Source organism: Pinus tabuliformis, chromosome J, assembly GCF_031772625.1.
Source record: "Pinus tabuliformis cultivar Carrire ecotype Pingquan chromosome J, CPIR1, whole genome shotgun sequence".
In the NCBI taxonomy this organism is placed as follows: domain Eukaryota; kingdom Viridiplantae; phylum Streptophyta; class Pinopsida; order Pinales; family Pinaceae; genus Pinus; species Pinus tabuliformis.
Genome location: NC_142295.1, coordinates 1,072,628,660 through 1,072,655,292, shown reverse-complemented (window position 1 = coordinate 1,072,655,292; position 26,633 = coordinate 1,072,628,660). Strand labels below are relative to the sequence as shown.

The 26,633-nt window shown below is 34.2% G+C and overlaps 1 protein-coding gene across 1 annotated transcript; it reads left to right on the top strand.

Annotated features, from left to right (window-relative positions):
- Window positions 1–1,471: 1,471 nt before the first annotated feature.
- On the top strand, window positions 1,472–2,949 carry LOC149230659 (flavonol synthase/flavanone 3-hydroxylase-like). The gene is made up of 3 exons (XM_089376116.1): window positions 1,472–2,049; window positions 2,169–2,496; window positions 2,598–2,949. Exons 1-3 carry the CDS (start codon window positions 1,553–1,555, stop codon window positions 2,808–2,810), a joined length of 1,038 nt encoding a protein of 345 aa, XP_089232242.1. The 5' UTR covers window positions 1,472–1,552; the 3' UTR covers window positions 2,811–2,949.
- Window positions 2,950–26,633: the final 23,684 nt, after the last annotated feature.

The following is a 26,633-nucleotide window of genomic DNA, read 5'->3' as shown; positions in this document are numbered from 1 at the left end:
GGGTATCTACTTCAGGTTATGCTATGAGTCTTGGATCAGAAGCTATCTCCTGGAGATCACGCAAACAATTAGTTCTAGCAGATTCCACAACAGAGGCAGAATATGTGGTAGCAACTGAGGCAACAAAAGAAATTGTGTGGCTTAGGAAAATTCTTGAAGATTTGTAGGTAAAACAAGTACAATCGACTCCACTCATGATTGACAATACTTCGGCAATAAAGCTGGCCAAGAACCCAAAGTTCCATGATCGAACGAAGCACATCAATACAAAATACCATCTGATTCGACATCATATTGAGACCAAAACAATCCATCTCCGCCGATGTTCCACTAATGAACAGATTGCAGACATCTTCACCAAAGCACTTAGAAGAGAAAAGCTTGAAAGATTCATAATGATGCTTGGACTCACTAACATCCCTTCAGATTAAGGGAGGAATGTTGACACCTAATCGTACGAATTGGTTGAATAGTTGTAATTAGTGTAAATAAATAATATAAGAAATAGAGTCATTGGGAGATGAATTGAACAGTAACTCCCTTTTATATATAATAATGAACAACCTGAATTAATAAATCAATCATATTTGAGGAGTTACTTCCTGGTCTGACATCTTTTTATGGAAAAATCTTATCTACATAACACAAAAATCCTAGAAAAAAAGCATGAACCACAAATGACCAAACCATTAATTTCAATATAATTATATATATATATATATTTATTTATTTATTTACCCATAACATAATTATGTTATTAAATTATTGATTATTTCTTTATAAATATTAATTAAATGATTGATTATTTGTAAATATTAATTTGATAAGTTGTGTAATTTGTTAAAGATTTTCTCACTAGCACCTTACTCACAGTGTTTGTATTGAAAAACTCATTGTACCAACATTACTCATGATCCACTTGTTGATGGAAAGTGCATATCAGGTGCCTGATAAAAACGTTCAGTTTGATTTGTACAGCAAGGCCAACAGTATTAATGCACACGTTTTGGAGATGGGATTTCTACAACATTACTCATGATCCACTTGTTGATGGAAAGGGCATGTCAGGTGCGTGATAAAAACGTTCAGTTTGATTTGTACAGCAAGGCCAGCAGTATTAATGCACACGTTTTGGAGATGGGATTTCTACAATGGGATGATATGGTAGAGATAGAAATGTTGTGGTTCATATTTATACAATCAAATTCGTTTAATGCAGAAATCACTTTCCTAGAAGTTGAAAACAACTATTGATTCCATTCACATTCAACTCCTTTTTTCCTCCTTTTTCCTGGCCTACCAAGATCCAAACTATCAATCATCATCTGGTCAACAGTTGCTATTTGTTCATGGCTCCACCGGCTCATCAAACCTTCCGGTCGGGGAGCTCCCATTCCTCACCATTCTTATCCTTATATATGAATGGTCGGGGAGCTCCCATTCCTCACCATTCTTATCCTTATATATGAATGATAGCATAGCAGGCCATTTCAATTACAATTCTACACATACAGTGAGAAGGAGCCTCGGAAGGCATAGAGCAAAAGCCGAGATGGCGGTCCGAGTGCAAGCCATTGCAGAGGGAGGATTACAGAGTATCCCTCCTCAATTTGTCAGGCCTGACCACGAGAGGCCAGTTGTCTTCACTACATTTTCCGTTAATACTAACGACTGTGGGCAGCCCGCCTGTGAAATCCCAGTTATAGATTTATCCAATCTACACCATTCCGGCCATCTCCGCGAGAAAACGCTGAAAGAAATCGCAAGTGCGTCGAGGGAATGGGGTATTTTTCAGATTGTCAATCACGGAATTTCGGAAGAGTTGATACAACGCCTGCAGAGCGTTGGGGAAGAGTTCTTCCGTCTTCCACAAGAGGAAAAGGAGGCATACGCCAACAACCCTGCAGCTGGTAATCTGGAAGGCTACGGCACCAAGCTAGCTGCTAACCTTGATGGCAAGCTCGAGTGGTTAGATTACTATTTCCACATGCTCTGGCCTCCTTCTCGCAGGGATTTCAACACGTGGCCCAAACACCCACCATCTTACATGTAATACTTTTATTTAATCTCATCATTCATCTATGGTATATGAAGAATCGTAATGTGCTTAGGACAGTCTGCATGTAAAATTAAATATTATGTAAAGATCTAATGCGTGGGATTTGCAGAGAAGTGAATGATGAATATGGTCGAAAGCTGTTGGAGGTGGTGAATAAACTATTGGCTGCGCTTTCGATCAGCCTAGGAATGGAAGAATCCGCCATGAAAGAAGCACTGGGTGGAGAAAATCTGGAAATGGAGATGAAAATCAATTACTATCCACCTTGCCCACAGCCGGAACTTGCTCTGGGAGTTGAGCCCCACACAGACATGTCGGCCCTCACTCTTCTTATACCAAACGAAGTTCCAGGACTTCAAGTGTTCAATGATGGTCACTGGGTTTCTGCCACTTACATTCCAAACGCTATCATCGTCCATATCGGCGACCAGCTGGAGGTTACTAAGTTTCTTTCTATGGGTTTTTCTTTGTTTTTTCTCTCTTCCTCTCTGGACTCGTAATACCATAAATTTTGATTGATGAATTTGTGGATGTGAAGATATTGAGCAATGGGAGATACAAGAGCGTTTTGCATAGGAGCGTGGTGAGCAAGGAGAGGGTGAGGATGTCGTGGCCAGTGTTCTGCACCCCACCTCTTGACACCGTCGTCGGCCCCATGAAGGAGTTGATCGATGAGAATAACCCTCCATTGTTCAAATCCAAAACATACAGAGAGTTCAAGCATTGTAAGATCAACAAGCTGCCCCAGTAGAAAGCTACCACTCTTGTTACAGCAGCTTTGTTTGTTTGCTTAATAATTCCAGGCATTAGTTATATAATCTCATGATCATCATAGCTTAACATGTAACTTTCATGGTAATCGTTCGTTTAATAGTTTCAGCTTTGAATAACTCTAGACATGGTTGCTTAATGACCCTAGTGATGAGTACAATCTCATAATTATGGTGGCGTTAGTGTAATCGCTTAGGTTTCACGAGCAATAGTTTCAGCTATGAATAGTGTATGCTGCAAAATATGTGGTTATCGAACAGTTTTCGGCGATCGCTCAACCGATCTTGCGATAAATTGCATTTAGTTTAAAAAGGTAGGGGTTGGAGTGGTTTGACATTATTTGCGTTTCGTTTAAAATGTTTAAAAAGGTAATGGTTATAGTGGTTTGACATTATTTAAGTTTAGTTTAACATGACACAGGAAAATAGTTGATACAAATCATTTTTGATTATATTAGGATTTCAAAACAACCGCACTCATTAAATTTGATGGTTTTGATATTTTCTTTTTCCACTTTCCCATAAGTGTTCACAATTTTAACAAAAATTTGATTGTTTTGCAATTTCTTATAGTATTTGACAAGCATCCATGGTTCCTAACATTGCTTTACCTGAATTTGAGGGGCATCCATAGTTCTTAAGATTGCTTTAAGAGCTTGCTTTCTATTTTCAAAGTCCTAACATGGTTTTGAGAACTTTCTTTCCAAATCATTTCTTTTTATATTGAAATTTCAAAACAGACGCACTCATTAAATTTTATGGTTTTGGCACTTTCTTTTCCCACTTCCCCATCAGTATTCACAATTTCAACAAAAATTTGAAGATTTTGCAATTTTCTTATAGTATTTGATCAGCATCCATGGTTGTTAAGATTGCTTTATCTGTATTTGACGAGCATCCATGGTTCCTAAGATTGCTTTAAGAACTATTTTCAAAGTCCTAACACGGTTTTGAAAGCCTTCTTTCCATTTTTAGAGTCTTAACATTCTTGGGTAACTTTGGCTTAATTCTTTATTGTTTGGTAGATATTTAATATTTAATTTATGATATTTAATTAGTATAGAAGAATCAAATTTATTAATGTGTAAATTTTTTTAGAGTATAAAATACAATATGTTATTTTTTATTGTTTAAATTGTATTTTTGAATGTTAAATAGAGTACATTTAGGGCCAAATAAATATTTTAATTATAAAAACTTAATTTTTTCATAATATATACATATTTGTTTTAAATGATATAATATATACCTAATTTATATTAAAATATTTTACATCACATGTACTTTGAGACATTTTATCACACAAATTAAAATGACTTTTTATTATTAATATATTTTTCAAGCATATGTCAATATTAATTCTTATTAAAGTATTTTATTAATAACCTACATTGAATATTTTTTTATACACAACATTAAAATGTTTTATTTTAACATTTTTTTTTTTTATATATAAAGTTGATATCAACATAAATTAGTTAACATAAATCTTCAAATAGTTTATTTAAATCTTTAGTTGAAATATTTTTGAAAAATATAAAATTTAAAAATCTTACTCATAGATTTTTTATTTCTATTCATTCTTTTGATTATAGAAGGCATTATTTTTCTATTTAAAACATAATTTTTTAATTTATTATTTATTTTAAAGAGAAATAGATAAATTAACATACACATCCCTTCCTCCTAGGTTATAAAATGTACCTCTTACCTCAATAAATTTTATTGTTATTTTTTTTAATTATTAAATTATATTTGAGATCATTCTAATAATAAAGTAGAAAAATATTTTATATAATTTATATATATATATATATTCCTTTCAACTTTCTTAATGCATCCTAACTTTGTATTTAACTTCTAGCTATTAATTTTGATTCTTACCAATTTATTATAATTTAAAAATAAAACACTATCTTAAACAATTTGTAATAAAAATATTTGTGTAATTTCTTTTTTATTTTTAAAATATTTACGCCGTAAGGCGTTCCTCTGGGAAGAACTCCCCTCCAGTGCCACTCTGTACCTTCCTGCGCCCTTGATTTCGTTGTTAGACGATGGAATTAATATTCACCGTTTGATTCGAAGGGTTCGATTCATTATCCCTCGCCGCGCATAGCATCTCGCAAGCATGCAAATCAACTTAAGTTACAGTTTTTGTTCCCAATTTTGATGGGAGGCTTTTCACACGGATTGAGTTCACATTACAAAGGGTTTTCTATCCAGATTAATGTTGGCAACATAATCGCCATATCTCACAGTTTAGGGCGATATCATATCTCTGTGTCGGTAAAAGCATATCTGTGTACCTCTTAACCTTTACATTTCTTAATCCCTTGCACGTCTTTGCCTGTATCCTCCTGTTCGTCTCCAGTAAGCTCTGGAACCTACATCTATGTAACCGTTGGACTTGGATTCTTTTCCTTCAAATTCAATAGGAAAGATGTAAGGATACAATTGTGTTGGTGCTTTTGTCACGCTGAGGTTGTGAATTACGAGAATGCGTGTCTTTTCTACTGCCTCGCGGCCATTTGCGTGTTTTACCAGCTTCTGGCTCATCTTTACATTCAGCGTCCTCTCCTCTTTTCGGTTCTCTGTTTTCTTTTGTTCTGTTTGGTTTTGTTATGTTTGTTTACGAGTTTATTTTAGGTTTCCTTTCGTCTCCAACATGGTTTTCTGAGATGCTGTGGATTTCTTTTTTCTCAATATTGTTCAGTTTGATTTTATTGATGTTCATTGTATTTTCTGTACTGCTTTCTGTTTAATTTCTATTGATCTTCACTATATTTTCTCTGCAGCTTTCGGTTTAATTTTTAATGATCTTTTCTTTTATTTTCTCTGGATTTTTCACGCATGTGAGTGAAACTTTAAATATATTTGAATTCCCTCATCGTGTACAGTTCTGCAGTTGAATATCCGCAATCGGACATGGAGTTTAAGCAATATTGGAGGCAACCAGGTAAATAAACAGTTCCTCGTGATAAAGATATTTTTTAAAGGGTTTGAAAAAATATTTGCACGAAGGATAATCTAGATCCTGGTTTGCAGAGAAATTGCTTAATATTATCCTGCTGCTGCTTTCATTTGCTAATATATCATATATTTTTCACATTTTTAGGTTCTTGATCGTTGAGATTAAAATCTAATTAAATATATATTACTTATATATTCCTCATCTCTTCTCTTTGCAGAGGATTGGCTTAAATTGGAGGAGGGGCTGCTGCGGCGGATTGTCTTTAATTGCAGAGTATTGACTCTCATTGAAGGAGGGGCTGCGACAACCGATTGAAAATCTGAGTTATATTTCTTTCCCGCTCATTGTTTTCACAATTTGATATGATAAAATCGCAATGATCAGAGAATTTCATTAAATAAATTGCCTATCTAACTATCTATATAGCTCATCTCTGCCAGCTGCAGAGGATTGGCTTTAACTGGAGGAGGAGCTGCTGAGGCGGATGGTCTTTAATTGAAGAGGATTGGTTTTCATTGAAGGAGGGGCTACCGCGGCGGATTACTATTTAATGGAATTGAAAATTGAGTAATATTTCTTGCCCGGTCATTCTCTTAACAATTCGATATGATAAAATCGCAGTGATTATAGAATTTTATTAGATAACTCTTTAATATCTTGTATTCAAATTTGTTCTGCAAATTTGTTTGCTCTATTTTATGTTGAAAATTTTGATAAAATCGCAGTGATTATAGAATTTTATTAGATAACCCTTTAATATCTTGTATTCAAATTTGTTCTGCAAATTTGTTTGCTCTATTTTTACGTCGTAAGGCGTTCCTCTGGGAAGAACTCCCCTCCAGTGCCACTCTGTACCTTCCTGCGCCCTTGATTTCGTTGTTAGACGATGGAATTAATATTCACCATTTGATTCGAAGTGTTCGATTCATTATCCCTCGCCGCCCATAGCATCTGGCATTTGGCCGCGCATCGCATATGGCATCTGGCAAGCATGCAAATCAACTTAAGTTACAGTTTTTGTTCCCAATTTTGATGGGAGGCTTTTCACACGGATTGAGTTCACATTACAAAGGGTTTTCTATCCAGATTAATGTTGGCAACAGAATCGCCATATCTCACAGTTTAGGGCGATATCATATCTCTGTGTCGGTGTCTGCTATTCCCTAATTCTTCGTATTCATGAAAGACTGAAAGAATCGCTTGATATAATGTTTGTAAATGCCTTTCAGCTGACCGTGCTAGATAAATTTCAATCAGGGTTTTCATTCTTAGTGAATATTCCAATGTAGAATTTCCACTTATCTGTGTCAAGAAAATGACCCATGGCCAAAGTAATGGAGTCCAATCCTATTTAGAACTATTTACTAAATATTTCTTAGTATCTTACTTCTAATTTGTTTAATTTTGTCCTCTCTCCCAATATTTTATGTTCATCTAAATATAGGGTTGTTTGCCAGGTAGTTGCAGATTGTTTGGCTTTCCACCAGTGTGATTCTGCATTTCACGCTTTCTTCAGACTCTCTATTGAGAATACCTGCTCAAGCAGCATCTTGGTTGACTCTAATATCCATCATACGAAAAAGATAATTGCAGTTGTTACCAGTCAGGGCTGTGGGACAATCATATTTGTCCTAGGGATTCCAGTTTGCTTCGAGAAAATTTTCAAGGTACTGATTCTGGTCTTATGTCAATAAATGCTGCTACTTGGAGATTCCTATTTAGCAGGTCTATTTAATGGCAGGCTGGTTAGCTCTTTATTTATGACAAAGACATTTTCATACAAGGAGAGGTTTGTGAAAAACCTTATTTGCACTGATAAGAAATCGATGTGCCTTCGCCTTTGCTACAACCCATCCTGGTGCCACCGACGTTGTCGCTGTCTATCTAGCAACTATATTATCTTTCTAATGAAAACCTCCAATGCCCAAGGTTTTATATTTAGCAGCTGGGGTAGCTGCACTATGCAAAGGGCCTGAAAATTGATCCAAAGATATATACACTCCAAATATTGTGGCAAGTACCGTGTATACTGTCTACAAAAACATTTCAATTTTTAATTTTAACGGTTTGCAGAACCTATGCATTTTACTGAAAATTTTAGAAAAGTAAGCCTGTCTTGTCCCATTCAAGACAAGTCACATAACACAAGAAGCCTGTCTTGTCCCATTCAAGACAAGTCACATAACACAAGATCACGCCAAGCTCTATAATATGTAAGTGTTTCATTCTTTTAATCAAACAAAGCTCTCCCAACATCATCACTCCCATGTCATATCTTCTCAAATCATTTCAGTTTCCTATGTTTGTCAAGGAGTTGTCGTAGCTTCTAAATCTGATTTGCTACAACTGCCCTGACCTCTTAAACTCAATGTATGTCTGTGTCCTATGTTTATTAATTGTGATCCAGATGTCATATTAGCATCTACATAGTCCATCTCTTGAAAACATGGATTTTTTTATTTAAAGTTTAACTTTAACGGAAAGGAAGAGATCAAATCACTGATATGTAAATGCAATTGATGATTTGCATAAACATAACAAAACAGTAAAGGGGACTAGCTCAGTCATCAACTGCAGAACCCACCTCCCATTTGCTGAAGTGCTAGTAAAACCAGGTTAGCTCTTGTTCTTCAAATCTTTTGTGCTGGATTTTCTTGATACAATGTAACTGTTGTATACATACCATCATATGTTGTCTTCATGGAAAAAACATAATATTTTATAAAGTCGAATAACAGTTTGTTAATCCAAATAAGTACTACTAGTGCAAGAATTGGCAAAATATTAGAAATACATACACATCTAACTGGATCTATTCGCTAAGGTGACAAAATATTGGCATTGAGTGGAATTAAAGTGAATAGGCATAGGTGTATTTCAAATCTTAATATTGCTATAGAGATGAAAGTACACGCTAGATTTGTAGATATCTCTTCGTAGATAACAACAGATAATATCATTTGAGCTCTTCTACAATAGTAGGTTGAATCTATGGATTGTCAAGTCTGTGGCTAGCTCTGGCTAATGGAGCTTAAGATGCATGCCGTTTTACTGTAGACTATTTAAAGCTTTGTAGTTATTTGATTTTTAAGGTGTACCTCTTTGCATCCAATGTACAATGCTGCAGGTTTTCATTTTTTTTTAATTTGTTTGCTTTGCTTTGATGTAAGTAAATTGTAATTTATAATTAGATCACTCACGACTTTAAAAATTTGCCAAAAATCACCAGTTCAAATTGAACATCCTTAAATTTGTTACATCCAGAGTACTTGGAGCACTGACTTATCATATGTATGCAGCTTATGGAGGATTTTCTTTGTTAACCTAGGTTTTATTTTAGGATGTCTTGAAGCATGCAACATAAGTGGTTCTGAGCACTTCTATAATCTTCATTTATAGTCAAAATGGCAAACAGAAGTTGGCAAGTATTGCAAGAGTCAAATTCTTTTTATTATTTCTTTTGTGAGATTCTGGTGTTGTATTGTTTTTATTTTTATCTAATAGCCATTTTATTCTAATTCATTGGTGCTCATTTTTCCTGGGCCTTAGATGTTACCAAGAATATAGATGTCCTATTGCTGTTAATGAAGTCTTCATGCCTTCACAAAACTTTGTGCATTTACGGAACTTCCTGGTAATCCATATCCCAAAGCTCCCAGAATTGCCCTAATGGAGTATACATGGAAAACATCCAAAAGGAATCCCTTGAGCAAACAAATATAAAATGATAAGTCAAAGTCTTCCAGGCTTGAGTAAGAGACAAGCCCAAAGTTCTCTAATTGCCAGACCGAGTACCACTCTGAGGAAAGCCAGAATTGCCAAAAAAAAAACACTTTCAGAATCCAAAGTTGAGAATGCAAAACAGCCCACAAAAGCAGACTAACAAAAATCAAAAGAATGTGATACCCAAACTCCCATCTACAAGCCTAAACATAAAGATATGATAGGTCACTAGGTTAGACTTAGGAATATACAGTATTAAATAATTGTTTTTCTGGCCGATGTGTTCTAACTTTTTCTACATGATAATGCAAAACAAATTATAAGGAACCACGAGGTTCCTATAATGTGGTCACCAAATAGAATTGTAGGTTTTAACTTTTATGGCACTATTGGAGTTTGCATAGCAATAAAGAGTGAGAGAGATTTGTTATCATGTGGCATACCGGATTTTGACAGTGTACTAAATCCCCATGGATATGTACTACCTTTCAATGAAGGTTATATAAAGGCAATGTCTATGAGTGTACCAGATGCCCCTGTGTACTTTCCACAAGCTTTCAATTTTCATACGTACCCAACACATACATTGAAGCAGGGACTTATTAGTCAAAGGAATCAGGACTACATGGTGCCACTAGGAAGCAGTCTTCAGAATGTACCTTTTAAACTGCAACCTCAAGGGAATGCCCCAGAACTACAACTACCTTTCAAACTGCATCCTCAAGGGAATGCCCAGGAACTTCAACTCCAAGATTTTCAGTACTTCATTGTGATTGATTTCGAGGCAACTTGTGACATGGGTACACGTCTTAGTCCACAAGAGATAGTGTTTTTTTTAATTTATCTCATATCTGGTTCTTATTTGTGGCGATTTCCTTTCCATTTATGCAGATTATGAACACTGGTTGACTCTAATATCCATCATACGAAAAAGATAATTGCAGTTGTTACCAGTTGGGGCTGTGGGACAATCATATTTTTCCTAGGGATTCCAGTTTGCTTCGAGAAAATTTTCAAGGTATTGATTCTGGTCTTATGTCAATAAATGTTGCTACTTGGGGATTCCTATTTAGCAAGTCTATTTAATGGCACGCTGGTTAGGTCTTTATTTATGACAAAGACATTTTCATACAAGGAGAGGTTTGTGAAAAACCTTCTTTGCACTGATAAGAAATCAATGTGCCTTCGCCTTTGCTACAACCCATCCTGGTGCCACCGACATTGTCGCTGTCTATCTAGCAACTATATTATCTTTCTAATGGAAACCTCCAATGCCCAAGGTTTTATATTTAGCAGCTGGGGTAGCTGCACTGCGCAAAGGGCCTGAAAATTGATCCAAAGATATATACACTCCAAATATTGTGGCAAGTAATGTGTATACTGTCTACAAAAACATTTCAATTTTTTATTTTAACGGTTTGTAGAACCTATGCATTTTACTGAAAATTTTAGAAAAGTAAGCCTGTCTTGTCCCATTCAAGACAAGTCACATAACACAAGAAGCTTGTCTTGTCCCATTCAAGACAAGTCACATAACACAAGATCATGCCAAGCTCTATCATATGTAAGTGTTTCATTCTTTTAATCAAACAAATCTCTCCCAGCATCATCACTCCCATGTCATATCTTCTCAAATCATTTCAGTTTCCTATGTTTGTCAAGGAGTTGTCGTAGCTTCTAAATCTGATTTGCTACAACTGCCCTGACCTCTTAAACTCAATGTATGTCTGTGTCCTATGTTTATTAACTGTGATCCAGATGTCATATTAGCATCTACATTGTCCATCTCTTGAAAACATGGATTTTTTTATTTAAAGTTTAACTTTAACAGAAAGGAAGAGATCAAATCACTGATATGTAAATGCAATTGATGATTTGCATAAACATAACAAAACAGTAAAGGGGACTAGCTCAGTCATCAACTGCAGAACCCACCTCCCATTTGCTGAAGTGCTAGTAAAACCAGGTTAGCTCTTGTTCTTCAAATCTTTTGTGCTGGATTTTCTTGATACAATGTAACTATTGTATACATACCATCATATGTTGTCTTCATGGAAAAAACATAATATTTTATAAAGTCGAATAACAGTTTGTTAATCCAAATAAGTACTACTAGTGCAAGCATTGGCAAAATATTAGAAATACATACACATCTAACTGGATCTATTCGCTAAGGTGACACAATACTGGCATTGAGTGGAATTAAAGTGAACAAGCATAGGTGTATTTCAAATCTTAATATTGCTATAGAGATGAAAGTACACGCTAGATTTGTAGATATCTCTTCGTAGATAACAACAGATAATAGCATTTGAGCTCTTCTACAATAGTAGGTTGAATCTATGGATTGTCAAGTCTGTAGCTAGCTCTGGCTAGTGGAGCTTAAGATGCATGCCGTTTCACTGTAGACTATTTAAAGCTTTGTAGTTATTTGATTTTTAAGGTGTACCTCTTTGCATCCAATGTACAATGCTGCAGGTTTTCAGTTTTTTTTAATTTGTTTGCTTTGCTTTGATGCAAGTAAATTGTCATTTATAATTAGATCACTCCCGACCTTAAAAATTTGCCAAAAATCACCAGTTCAAATTGAACATCCTTGAATTTGTTACATCCAGAGTACTTGGAGCACTGACTTATCATATGTATGCAGCTTATGGAGGATTTTCTTTGTTAACCTAGGTTTTATTTTAGGATGTCTTGAAGCATGCAACATATGTGGTTCTGAGCAGTTCTATAATCTTCATTTACAGTCAAAATGGAAAACAGAAGTTGGCAAGTATTGCAAGAGTCAAATTCTTTTTATTATTTCTTTTGTGAGATTCTGGCGTTGTATTGTTTTTATTTTTATCTAATATCCATTTTATTCTAATTCATTGGTGCTCACTTTTCCTGGGCCTTAGATGTTACCAAGAATATAGATGTCCTATTGCTGTTAATGAAGTCTTCATGACTTCACTAAACTTTGTGCATTTACGGAACTTCCTGGTAATCCATATCCCAAAGCTCCCAGAATTTCCCTAATGGAGTATACATGGCAAACATCCAAAAGGAATCCCTTGAGCAAACAAATATAAAAGGATAAGTCAAAGTCTTCCAGGCTTGAGTAAGAGACAAGCCCAAAGTTCTCCAATTGCCAGACCGAGTACCACTGTGAGGAAAGCCAGAATTGCCAAAAAAAAAACACTTTCAAAATCCAAAGTTGAGAATGCAAAACAACCCACAGAAGCAGAATAACAAAAATCAAAAGGATGTGATACCCAAACTCCCATCTACAAGCCTAATCATAAAGATATGATAGGTCACTAGGTTAGACTTAGGAATATACAGTATTAAATAATTGTTTTTCTGGCTAATGTGTTCGAACTTGTTCTACATGATAATGCAGAACAAATTATAAGGAACCACGAGGTTCCTATAATGTGGTCACCAAATAGAATTGTAGGTTTTAACTTTTATGGCACTGTCGGAGTTTTCATAGCAATAAAGAGTGAGAGAGATTTTTTATCATGTGGCATACCAGATTTTGAAAGTGTACTAAATCCCCATGGATATGTACTACCTTTCAATGAAGGTTATATAAAGCCAATGTCTATAAGTGTACCAGATGCCCCTGTGTACTTTCCACAAGCTTTCAGCTGTCATACGTACCCAACACATACATTGAAGCAGGGACTTATTAGTCAAAGGAATTGGGACTACATGGTGCCACCAGGAAGCAGTCTTCAGAATGTACCTTTTAAACTGCAACCTCAAGGGAATGCCCCGGAACTGCAACTACCTTTCAAACTGCATCCTCAAGGGAATGCCTAGGAACTTCAACTCCAAGATTTTCAGTACTTTGTTGTGATTGATTTCGAGGCAACTTATGACATGGGTACACGTCTTAGTCCACAAGAGATAGTGTTTTTTTTATTTATCTCATATCTGGTTCTTATTTGTGGCGATTTCCTTTCCATTTATGCAGATTATGAACACTAGTTGACTCTAATATCCATCATACGAAAAAGATAATTGCAGTTGTTACCAGTCAGGGCTGTTGGACAATCATATTTGTCCTAGGGATTCCAGTTTGCTTCGAGAAAAATTTCAAGGTACTGATTCTGGTCTTGTGTCAATAAATGTTGCTACTTGGAGATTCCTATTTAGCACGTCTATTTAATGGCAGGCTGGTTAGCTCTTTATTTATGATAAAGACATTTTCATACAAGGAGAGGTTTGTGAAAAACCTTATTTGCACTGATAACAAATCAATGTGCCTTTGCCTTTGCTACAACCCATCCTGGTGCCACCGACGTTGTCGCTATCTATCTAGCAACTATATTATCTTTCTAATGAAAACCTCTAATGCCCAAGGCTTTATATTTAGCAGCTGGGGTAGCTGCACTGCGCAAAGGGCCTGAAAATTGATCCAAAGATATATACACTCCAAATATTGTGGCAAGTACCGTGTATACTGTCTACAAAAACATTTCAATTTTTAATTTTAACGGTTTGCAGAACCTATGCATTTTACTGAAAATTTTAGAAAAGTAAGCCTGTCTTGTCCCATTCAAGACAAGTCACATAACACAAGAAGCCTGTCTTGTCCCATTCAAGACAAGTCACATAACACAAGATCATGCCAAGCTCTATCATATGTAAGTGTTTCATTCTTTTAATCAAACAAAGCTCTCCCAGCATCATCACTCCCATGTCATATCTTCTCAAATCATTTCAGTTTCCTATGTTTGTCAAGGAGTTGTCGTAGCTTCTAAATCTGATTTGCTACAACTGCCCTGACCTCTTAAACTCAATGTATGTCTGTGTCCTATGTTTATTAACTGTGATCCAGATGTCATATTAGCATCTACATAGTCCATCTCTTGAAAACATGGATTTTTTTATTTAAAGTTTAACTTTAACGGAAAGGAAGAGATCAAATCACTGATATGTAAATGCAATTGATGATTTGCATAAACATAACAAAAAATTAAAGGGGACTAGCTCAGTCATCAACTGCAGAATCCACCTCCCATTTGCTGAAGTGCTAGTAAAACCAGGTTAGCTCTTGTTCTTCAAATCTTTTGTGCTGGATTTTCTTGATACAATGTAACTGTTGTATACATACCATCATATGTTGTCTTCATGGAAAAAACATAATATTTTATAAAGTCCAATAACAGTTTGTTAATCCAAATAAGTACTACTAGTGCAAGCATTGGCAAAATATTAGAAATACATACACATCTAACTGGATCTATTCGCTAAGGTGACATAATACTGGCATTGAGTGGAATTAAAGTGAACAGGCATAGGTGTATTTCAAATCTTAATATTGCTATAGAGATGAAAGTACACGCTAGATTTGTAGATATCTCTTTGTAGATAACAACAGATAATAGCATTTGAGCTCTTCTACAATAGTAGGTTGAATCTATGGATTGTCAAGTCTATGGCTAGCTCTGGCTAGTGGAGCTTAAGATGCATGCCGTTTTACTGTAGACTATTTAAAGCTTTGTAGTTATTTGATTTTTAAGGTGTACCTCTTTGCATCCAATGTACAATGTTGCATGTTTTCATTTTTTTTTAATTTGTTTGCTTTGCTTTGATGCAAGTAAATTGTAATTTATAATTAGATCACTCACGACTTTAAAAATTTGCCAAAAATCACCAGTTCAAATTGAACATCCTTAAATTTGTTACATCCAGAGTACTTGGAGCACTGACTTATCATATGTATGCAGCTTATGGAGGATTTTCTTTGTTAACCTAAGTTTTATTTTAGGATGTCTTGAACCATGCAACATAAGTGGTTCTGAGCACTTCTATAATCTTCATTTACAGTCAAAATGGAAAACAGAAGTTGGCAAGTATTGCAAGAGTCAAATTCTCTTTATTATTTCTTTTGTGAGATTCTAGCGTTGTATTGTTTTTATTTTTATCTAATAGCCATTTTATTCTAATTCATTGGTGCTCATTTTTCCTGGGCCTTAGATGTTACCAAGAATATAGATGTCCTATTGCTGTTAATGAAGTCTTCATGACTTCACAAAACTTTGTGCATTTACGGAACTTCCTGGTAATCCATATCCCAAAGCTCCCAGAATTTCCCTAATGGAGTATACATGGCAAACATCCAAAAGGAATCCCTTGAGCAAACAAATATAAAAGGATAAGTCAAAGTCTTCCAGGCTTGAGTAAGAGACAAGCCCAAAGTTCTCTAATTGCCAGACCGAGTACCACTCTGAGGAAAGCCAGAATTGCCAAAAAAAAACACTTTCAAAATCTAAAGTTGAGAATGCAAAACAGCCCACAAAAGCAGTCTAACAAAAATCAAAAGGATGTGATACCCAGACTCTCATCTACAAGCCTAAACATAAAGATATGATAGGTCACTAGGTTAGACTTAAGAATATACAGTATTAAATAATTGTTTTTCTGGCTGATGTGTTCTAACTTTTTCTACATGATAATGCAGAACAAATTATAAGGAACCACGAGGTTCCTATAATGTGGTCACCAAATAGAATTGTAGGTTTTAACTTTTATGGCACTGTTGGAGTTTGCATAGCAATAAAGAGTGAGAGAGATTTGTTATCATGTGGCATACCAGATTTTGACAGTGTACTAAATCCCCATGGATATGACTACCTTTCAATGAAGGTTATATAAAGGCAATGTCTATGAGCGTACCAGATGCCCCTGTGTACTTTCCACAAGCTTTCAATTTTCATATGTACCCAACACATACATTGAAGCGGGGACTTATTAGTCAAAGGAATTGGGACTACATGGTGCCACCAGGAAGCAGTCTTCAGAATGTACCTTTTAAACTGCAACCTCAAGGGAATGCCCTGGAACTGCAACTACCTTTCAAACTGCATCCTCAAGGGAATGCCCAGGAACTTCAACTCCAAGATTTTCAGTACTTCGTTGTGATTGATTTCGAGGTAACTTGTGACATGGGTACACGTCTTAGTCCACAAGAGATAGTGTTTTTTTTATTTATCTCATATCTGGTTCTTATTTGTGGCGATTTCCTTTCCATTTATGCAGATTATGAACAATGGAAAAGAGGGGTCGCGCCCTCCATTTCCATCCACTTCTTTTCATGATCATTCCAAGATGGAGAAAAAGGAATGTTTTGATAATTGCGAGATCCATTACCGTTTCGTCTCAAACGATCTTCAGACATTCTCAATGTAAGAGAATACTTATCGTTATACTTGAAGAAGTGTATTGAATGACCACTGACCCAGGACCGACGAGGATATGACAAAGATGAATCCTAGTATCCATATCAAGAGTCAAGAGGAGTGTTTCTGCTGAAGACGTTATTTGCCCTTAAAGGAATTGGTGACTGGAAATAGGTTTATAACTCTATTACAATTTTGTCATGTCAATTAAGCTGATTGGATCCATGCCTTCTTTACTTGAAAGGTGATGGGTGGTAAGGTGGACATTTATCTGAAATGAAATTTTATTAGCATCCACGGAAATCCCTGAACATCTACACGAGGAGTAAAGCAATTACAGTTTTACGAAGAATTTATCTCCCCTTTAACTCCAATCTATAAAGGATCTAAAAGTATATCCGGTTACACTGTATATATTCCGTGTCTAAACTGTCTAAACATGTTCTCTGATATTGCAAGACATCTTTCATGTACATGGAAACTTGCTTGGAAGGCAAGAAAAGCAAACTCTGTATAGTCTTCACATCTCACTTTATTAAGCATTTTTCTCTTATCTGGTCGTCTCTTGCAGAGTTCAACATCACATGTACATTATCTTCAATTATTTCAAATCTTAATATTGCTATAGAGATGAAAGTACATGCTAGATTTGTAGATATCTCTTCGTAGATAACAACAGATAATAGCATTTGAGCTCTTCTGCAATAGTAGGTTGAATCTATGGATTGTCAAGTCTGTGGCTAGCTCTGGCTAGTGGAGCTTAAGATGCATGCCGTTTTACTGTAGACTGTTTAAAGCTTTGTAGTTATTTGATTTTTAAGGTGTGCCTCTTTGCATCCAATGTACAATGCTGGAGGTTTTCAGTTTTGTTTAATTTGTTTGCTTTGCTTTGATGCAAGTAAATTGTAATTTATAATTAGATCACTCATGACTTTAAAAATTTGCAAAAAATCACCAGTTCAAATTGAACATCCTTAAATTTGTTACATCCAGAGTACTTGGACCACTGACTTATCATATGTATGCAGCCTATGGAGGATTTTCTTTGTTAACCTAGGTTTTAATTTAGGATGTCTTGAAGCATGCAACATAAGTGGTTTTGAGCACTTCTATAATCTTCATTTACAGTCAAAATGGAAAACAGAAGTTGGCAAGTATTGCAAGAGTCAAATTCTTTTTATTATTTCTTTTGTGAGATTCTGGCGTTGTATTGTTTTTATTTTTATCTAATAGCCATTTTATTCTAATTCATTGGTGCTCATTTTTCATGGGCCTTAGATGTTACCAAGAATATAGATGTCCTATTGCTGTTAATGAAGTCTTCATGCCTTCACAAAACTTTGTGCATTTACGGAACTTCCTGGTAATCCATATCCCAAAGCTCCAAGAATTTCCCTAATGGAGTATACATGGAAAACATACAAAAGGAATCCCTTGAGCAAACAAATATAAAAGGATAAGTCAAAATCTTCCAGGCTTGAGTAAGAGACAAGCCCAAAGTTCTCTAATTGCCAGACCGAGTACCACTCTGAGGAAAGCCAGAATTGCCAAAAAAACACCTTCAAAATCCAATGTTGAGAATGCAAAACAACCCACAGAAGCAGACAAACAAAAATCAAAAGGATGTGATACCCAAACTCCCATCTACAAGCCTAAACATAAAGATATGATAGGTCACTAGGTTAGACTTAGGAATATACAGTATTAAATAATTGTTTTTCTTGCTGATGTGTTCTAACTTTTTCTCCACGATAATGCAGAACAAATTATAAGGAACCACGAGGTTCCTATGATGTGGTCAGCAAATAGAATTGTAGGTTTTAACTTTTATGGCACTGTTGGAGTTTGCATAGCAATAAAGAGTGAGAAAGATTTGTTTTCATGTGGCATACCAGATTTTGACAGTGTACTAAATCCCCATGGATATGTACTACCTTTCAATGAAGGTTATATAAAGGCAATGTCTATGAGTGTACCAGATGCCCTTGTGTACTTTCCACAAGATTTTAGTTTTCATACGTACCCAACACATACATTGAAGTAGATGTATTTCATGTCAAATATAATAAATCTCAGGAGCCACTAACTACTGACAGACATTCATTTTGAAGTAATAATGTTACTGTTATGAAATATCTTCTTAAAGTTGCTCCAAAATTTTGTGCCATGTGTATGTTTTTCAATAAACAGTTGGGAAATCCCACGAAGATGAGACAACTCAGGTAGCAAGATGCGTGCTTGGAAACAAAAGAAATAAATTTAAAACGTGGTTGGGAGAGATCAAGAAACTATGTTATCACAAATAGGTTAATACCCATACTATAAAAGGAGACTGAAATTAAATGCAGGGTGCACACCGAATATTAAATGATAGTATCATGTTTAGATCATCTTCTGTATTTTTTCATTTTTTGAACAGATTCAAATGGACATGAAGTTTTTCGGGGTAAAAATCCAAAAAAAGTGGCCCAAAATCTAGTGATAAGGAGGGGAAGCAATGCAAGTAATTTCCACTGCAACTTGATTCCATATTTTTACAAGTTCTTAACATAAATGGTAATTTTTTATTAAATGGTTGTTCACAAGTCAACATCTCTTTCTACCTGTTGTAGAGCTTCTTTAACTTTAATTGACCTGTTATTATAGTTAGAAGGTTATTTGTCAAATTTCATATCATAGCTATTTAAGTCTTGTCACAACCTATTGCTTATTTCCCATTTCATATCTATGATATCTTTGTCTTATTGCCGCCTTATTATATGTAATGGTTTTTTCTTCAACGAAAATGGGCACAAAGGTTCTTTAGCCAAAATTTAAGGTTCTTTCACATGCCACACCCTCATTATTTGAGTATCCTCATCCTACAACACCTCCAAAAAAAACTTCTACAGTAAAAATGCCAATGGTTGTTTTGTATCTATTAGCAAAGGCTAAAGTGAGAACAAAGAAAGAAACAAATCAGAAAATTGCTATGGATGAGGGAAAGATTTTTGGTGAAGAAGGACCAATGAAAGGCCCAAAATCTAGTGATAAGGAGGGGGAAGCAATGCAGGTAATTTCCACCTGCAACTTGATACCGTACTTTTACAAGTTCTTAACATAAATAGGATATTTTTATTAAATGGAAGTTCATAAGTCAACATCTATTTCTAGATTTTGTAGAGCTCCTTTTCCATTCATTGAACTATTATTATAATTAGAAGTTTATTTGTCAAATTTAATATCATAGCTATTTTAGTCTTATCTCCAATTATTGGTTATTTCCCATTTCATATCTATCATATCTTTGTCTTATTGTCACCTTATTATATGTAAGGGTTTTTTATTCAGTGAAAATAGGCACAAACGTGCTGTATAGAATATTATAGTTGAGATCTAGGAATGGAGTGTATCACACCATTGTTGTTCATGGTCATGGTTGTATTCAGAAAATCAGGGTCAATTTAACATTGTTATTTGAAGTTTATTTCTCCTTCATTTTATGATCTTGGGCTTTTTCTCAATTTTTCCATCTACATAACCCACTCTTCCTCTATGCTTATTCAGGTTAATTTAATTTTTGCAAGTGGATATTGCATCTTCAGTAGCCATTTTGTGAAATTATCTCAAATGTACCTGTCCTCATAGGGTGATCAAAAGCCTATTTTCTAGGCCTTTATATTGTTATTTTTCATGGTAATAAATGTTGACTAAATGATATTGAACATTGTAAATATATCATTTTTGAAACATTATAATGTTGTGCAGAGATTGCATTGATTTTACAAGACACTTCAAGCTACTAGTTCATTTTCTATTGGCTTGCCTTACGGCGTTTTCTTTGCAACATTAGGTGCAAATGCTAGTTAAAATTTTATTTAAAACGAAAAACAACCTAGTGTTTTATTTTTATTTTTTCAAAAATTAATATTTCCGTGATATTATAATTGAATCACATTAAAACAAAATTCTATAAATGAAATTCCCATAACCATAGTTACAACTGAATTTGGAATCACCATAATTCCAACTGAATTCGGAATCAATTACTAAAAATAAAAAAAATAAGAATAAATAAGTAATTTATGTCACACTATACTAGATATGTCAAAAAGTAAAAACATTTAAATTTGCAAAAAGATGTGATAGACACTATTTTGGAAGTCGGAGAAAACGTGACATATTTGAAGGAACCATCATCTTATGACACTATTTTTTTTAAACTATAAATAATGTAGTTAAGTTTGGAATCAAATAAGCATTTTCAATTTATCTAATTATTTGCTAGCCATATTTAAATCAAGATCACATAATACTTTAAACACCAATTAATATTGGGAACACATAGATATTAAGGCATTTATATCAAATGTCCATAATTTACAATGCATTCTATATATCATCTACTTTTTTTTTACAATATGGTAACTTTTAGATACAACAAAATCATGTAATAAAACATCATGAATACAATAGGTATCGGTCACCTCGGAGTGGAGATTCGATCTTGGCCTTTCTGCTACATGCACTCCCTTGTTGTTGTTCGCGTCCAAGTGTGAATGTTGATGTGCTCCGATCGAATGTTATTGGCCCATTGATTGATCTCCCAACCTACTCTTTCGGTACTCTTTTTCCCCACAGACCCCTGAGCTGGAATGGGACTACACAATAGAGGAAGAAAGCTAGTTGATGGAGGTGAGCACCCTTGGCTCAAGAATCCCCTCTCTAAAGACCTTCACCTGACCAAACTCATTATAGCTCGTAGTCACTCACAATAACATAATCTCACTCTTTTCTTAATGAGTTTAAACTAAATTAGTACTAATATTTTTAATTCATTCTATATCCATCTTCCCCCCCTTTTTCCTATTAAAACACTTATGCACATTATCTGCTTAAAATTTTCCAAATGAGGGGAGGTAGAGTTCTCAAGTGGTCCAATTTTTTTTATTTGTTCCTGTTCTCCCTTTATCCCAAGTTTTATTCTCGATTAGATAGATTCGCTTTAAAATGTTATTTACCGCATTATGTGAATTAGTATGATTACCATATTTCAGTAGTTCATCATGATGCCTAGTCTGCTAAGTCATTCATGCCCTTCAAGAACTTCCCTTCGAAGTTCTAAGGGTGCCACACCAATCAGTTTCTTCTTGATGCCAAGGATACCAACTCGGTCGTGCCCTTCAATAATTTCCCTTGAAGTTCCAAGGGTGCCACATTGCTTTCCCTTCAAGCATCCAATGACTACGAGGGGAAAGCTAGGTGCGACTATGGGGAATGCTACACTCTCCTATGTCGCCCTCTATAGTGAGACTAACGGTGATTAGGATCAAGAAATATACCTTGATGCGTACCCCCCAGTAAAGTCCTCGTAACAAACCTAATTTCGGCCTTGCACCCACAACATCGTGATCTTCAAGGTGAAGGTATCCCAACCCTGCCATCCAAATCATGACAGGATTGCTAGTAGGTGAAATCAGGGACATTGTACCACCCATTAAATGAAGTTCCATCTGTCTCTACAACCCCATCACCCATATGCGAGTCATTTGGGCAAGAAACTAACTTGTGCCTGTAGCGACTAACATGTCATTAGAATTTACAACAAAATTCAAACTGAACTTTAAAATTTCAAAGAAAGATATTCAATTCCATCAAACTAGATGTCATCGACTCATCACATGCGAGTGCATCTAGTGGTATCCTGCCATACTCAATAATCATTAGTAGTAATGTTTCACAATGTTAATCATTGACATAATACTATATGTTAAATCATCAACATGACATATTCATCTACATCGTTGTTCACCGTGAACCAAAACTAATGTAAGTAGCCAGCATAATGAATGCATCCATCACAACTATTATCATCATAACATTAGTGGAAAACATACATATCCATCACAATTATCATCATTGTAAGATCAACTAGAAAATAAACACATCCATCAAAAATATTATCATCATAACATCGATTAGGGAACAAACACATCCATCACATCTATCATCATCCTAACATCAACTAGGAAACAAACACATCCATCACAGCTATTTTCATCACAACATCAACTAGATAACAAATATAACCATCACATCCACTAATAGTAGAGTCAAGTAGCTAGATCCTCAACCTGAGGTCCTCAAAGAATACTGAGTGAGCCTTAAGGCTATATTAATGCTAATGTCATATTAGGGTGAGTCAACTAGAGTAGGGCACTACAATATAGGTGCAATTGGTGTAATTTGACACTTAAATTAACTTTTAGAACAACCTATGAGAGAAATTATCCGGCATTCTGAAAACATATCTATATCCAAAAAATTCTAACATAAAAGTATTGTTTGATTTTCCCAAAGGTCTACGCCATACAAATATCTTGTGATTCACACTGACTATGATTATATTTAGGTTTGGCGATGTTAGACTTGCCATAAATCTACATGAACATGGCATTTAATTTACATTCTTTTAATTCCCATTTAGTGTATAATTTATATAGTACTTTGATTTATGATTTCTTTTATTTTTTCTTATTAATTTTAGTTTAGGTTTGGTTATTGAATGTTTTTGTTTTATTTTAATTATGTTATATTATTTTGTTGAATGGTGAACATGAAGTATCATTTAGTAAGTTAATTATTGATTTATTACATGGTGTTTAATATTGTCCATTTAATATCTAAATAAATTAAGAGTTTAATTTACATTTTGCTTTAATTTTTATTTAGTATATATTGTATTCTGAAATATGATTATCAATATAGATTCTTCTTAATCACAGATCTACCAAATACCAAGAGGGATAAAGTATCTTGATATGCAAAATTGTTTTAGAGTGAAAAACTTAAAAAAGTTTTTGCACGTCAATATATTTAATCAATCTCTCTCTCTCTCTCTCTCTCTCTCTCTCTCTCTCTCTCTCTTTCTAGATATCTATATGTGTGTGTGTGTGCACACACCATGTGTAATTTTTTATTCTTTAAATTGCATTTTTTAATGGAGCACTTGGATTGTGTACACAACTTAAATTTGCAATTCCAACAAATCTTTGCTAGATTTTAGAAAAAAATAATTAAAAATATATCCTAGTGCCAAAATGTAAAATAGTGAGACTATTAAAATGTTTTTGTAATAAAAATTTGATTTTTTTAATTTCTTTATATAATATATGCATAAAACGATTTTGTTCATGTCATGACTTCTAGAAAATAAAGTACCTATATGAGATAATATCCAAAAATGACATAAAGACGGTCCAGGTTAGTGCTCACAGGAAATCATTTAACACCTATTTTATTGAATGTTCTTTCACTAGAAACATTTTAGACCTCTCTTATCCCAAACTTGGAATAGGTCATGGATGGTTTCGTGGAGGTTTTTTGGAGGCATGAAAAACATACTTTGATAACTGGGCTTAAAGAAATTTCACGCCTTGCCTTTGATAATTTCTTGGCGGTGTGGATAACACATAATAAATCTATTTTCAAGGCATCCAACCATCTCCAGATAGAATGACTGCACAAATTATAGCTATTTTTTCAAATATATCATATTAAACCCAACACGCTACCCAAATTTATTTCCCTAAAAGAAGTGGAGAGATTGCAGCCCATCGCCTAATTCAAATGGGGCTTCCCAGGAGAGATCTTGTCGGGGGTGTTGTTCTACACTTGATTGATTCTCATTACTTCAACTTAGAAATGGGTTTTGGGAGGGGCACACATAATTTTGTTGAAATCTTGATATTAAAATTGCACATTATTTTTGTAAAAGAAAAAGGATGTGATTCCCTATATGTTTATGGTGATTCATAAGTTCTCATCAATTGGGTAAAAGAGGTCCAATTGTGGCACAACCATCAACTCTTACCTTTGGTAGAGGAGGTTTGTCATATCAAGCATACTTTTGTTGATTTCTTTTGTTGTCATGTCTACAGAGAGCTTAATAAGTAGGCATCTCATCCCTCTAAAGCTTTGATAATTTTTTGGGAAATGACCGATAAAAGAATATAATGTAGAAGAACACTATGAGTATTACCACAAACTTTGTGTAGAAGTAGGACAACAAGCACTTGAGCCTGAAGAAAACCAAACATATCGTTTCTTTGAACTTTATGTTATACAATCTATTGTATTTTTGACTAATCTCATGATATGTATTTATGCAATGAAAGTGTTGTTGAACCACATAAGTTGATAACATAGATTTAGGTTACAATTTTTCGCAAGAGAGGGCGTGTTTAGGTGAAAAAAGAGGGCTTGATCGAGCTCCTCGAGTGCTAACAAAATAGCTCGATTGAGGGTTTAAAACAAATCCTCGATCAAGATTTAATGCTTGATCGAGCTATAAGGCTCAATCAAGCATTAGATCTTGATTGAGCCTTAATGCTTGATCCAATGTTAAGGCTAGATCAACCCATTAGTTTCTATTAAAACCCGTGTCTGTGGCCTACGCACATCATTTATGCACAGACCGTGGGATAATTAAGAGCTTGACCGGGGTATTGGATCTTGATTAAGCCATTGGAGCATGGAGCAACTCAACCAACCTCACGAACAACCCCTCCAACCTCTAAGAGGCTCAATCCAAGGTAGGTTTCCTATCCTTTTGGTGTTGTTTATTTATTTTTCCTTGCGAAATTAATAAATTAATTTGAAAATATAAAAGCTTACCATACAAAAGCCATGAAAAAAAAAAATCCTCAAAACCACTTAGAAATCCACAAAACAACCCTGAAAAAACAAAAACAACCTAGAAAACCACAAAACCACCAAAAGAATTATAATTTAGGTTTTAAATTTTCTTCTTACTTGCAATTTGGTAGCATGTTTATTATGAATACTTTTTGATTATGAACGGTAAAAATATTATTTTCTAATTATTTTAGGTTTTAATTTTTTGTTATGAATTTAGTAAATAATTTTTCGAAAATTTTCAATTTTTTGATACTTAAAATACATTTTAAATTTAAAACAAATTTGATAGAAAATATATCCCAAAAAACTTCAAAAAAGAAAACAACCAAACTATTTAACCAATAAATTAATTAATTAGGAGCTTATATTGACATGATGAATATGGTTGCTCATGGTGTTCAACCTCTATTAAATATCAAATAAGAAATTATATTTTATTTTATTTTTTTAAATGTAAACTAATTAATATTCTTTTTTTTTAATAATAAATATAATACGATTAGTTTTAAAAAATAAATTAATCTTCGAATTAAAAATCCAAAAAAAAATGTTATATAATTAAATTTTATTAACTAGAAACTATATAACATATAAATCTATATAACAAAACTATCTCTCTCTCTCTCTCTCTCTCTCTCTCTCTCTCTCTCTCTCTCTATATATATATATATATATATATATATATATATATATATATATATCACGTAGCTATATCTTTTAGTTCTATATATAATGTGTTACATAACGTAGTGTATAACTATTTAACACAACACAAATTTATTTAGAATATAGCATAACATAAAGTTATTTAACATACTCTCTCTCTCTCTCTCTCTCTCTCTCTCTCTCTATATATATATATATATATATAGCATGTAACATAACTATAACTAACATTTGCACCAAATGGTGTGAAGACACGCTGATAGTGTGTGTATATATATATATAGATATAGATATCACATAGCTATATCTTTTAGTTCTATATATAATGTATTACATAACATAGTTTATAACTATTTAACACAACACAAATTTATTTAGCATATAGCATAACATAAAGTTATTTAACATACTCTCTGTCTCTCTCTCTCTCTATATATAGCATGTAACATAACTATAACTAACATTTGCACCAAATGGTGTGAAGACACATTGATAGTGTTTTGGGGTTTTTTTACCCTTCGAATATATATACAAAAATGCTTGAAACAGATGAAAAAGGATATGTGGGACCGAAAATCAAAACCATC

Bases quoted from the DNA above. Each gene is read 5' to 3' on its own strand.
- LOC149230659 (XM_089376116.1), top strand. From the start codon at position 1,553: ATGGCGGTCCGAGTGCAAGCCATTGCAGAGGGAGGATTACAGAGTATC. The intron at 2,050-2,168 runs GTAATACTTTTA...TGGGATTTGCAG, and splicing joins AAACACCCACCATCTTACAT to AGAAGTGAATGATGAATATG. The intron at 2,497-2,597 runs GTTACTAAGTTT...GTGGATGTGAAG, and splicing joins ATATCGGCGACCAGCTGGAG to ATATTGAGCAATGGGAGATA.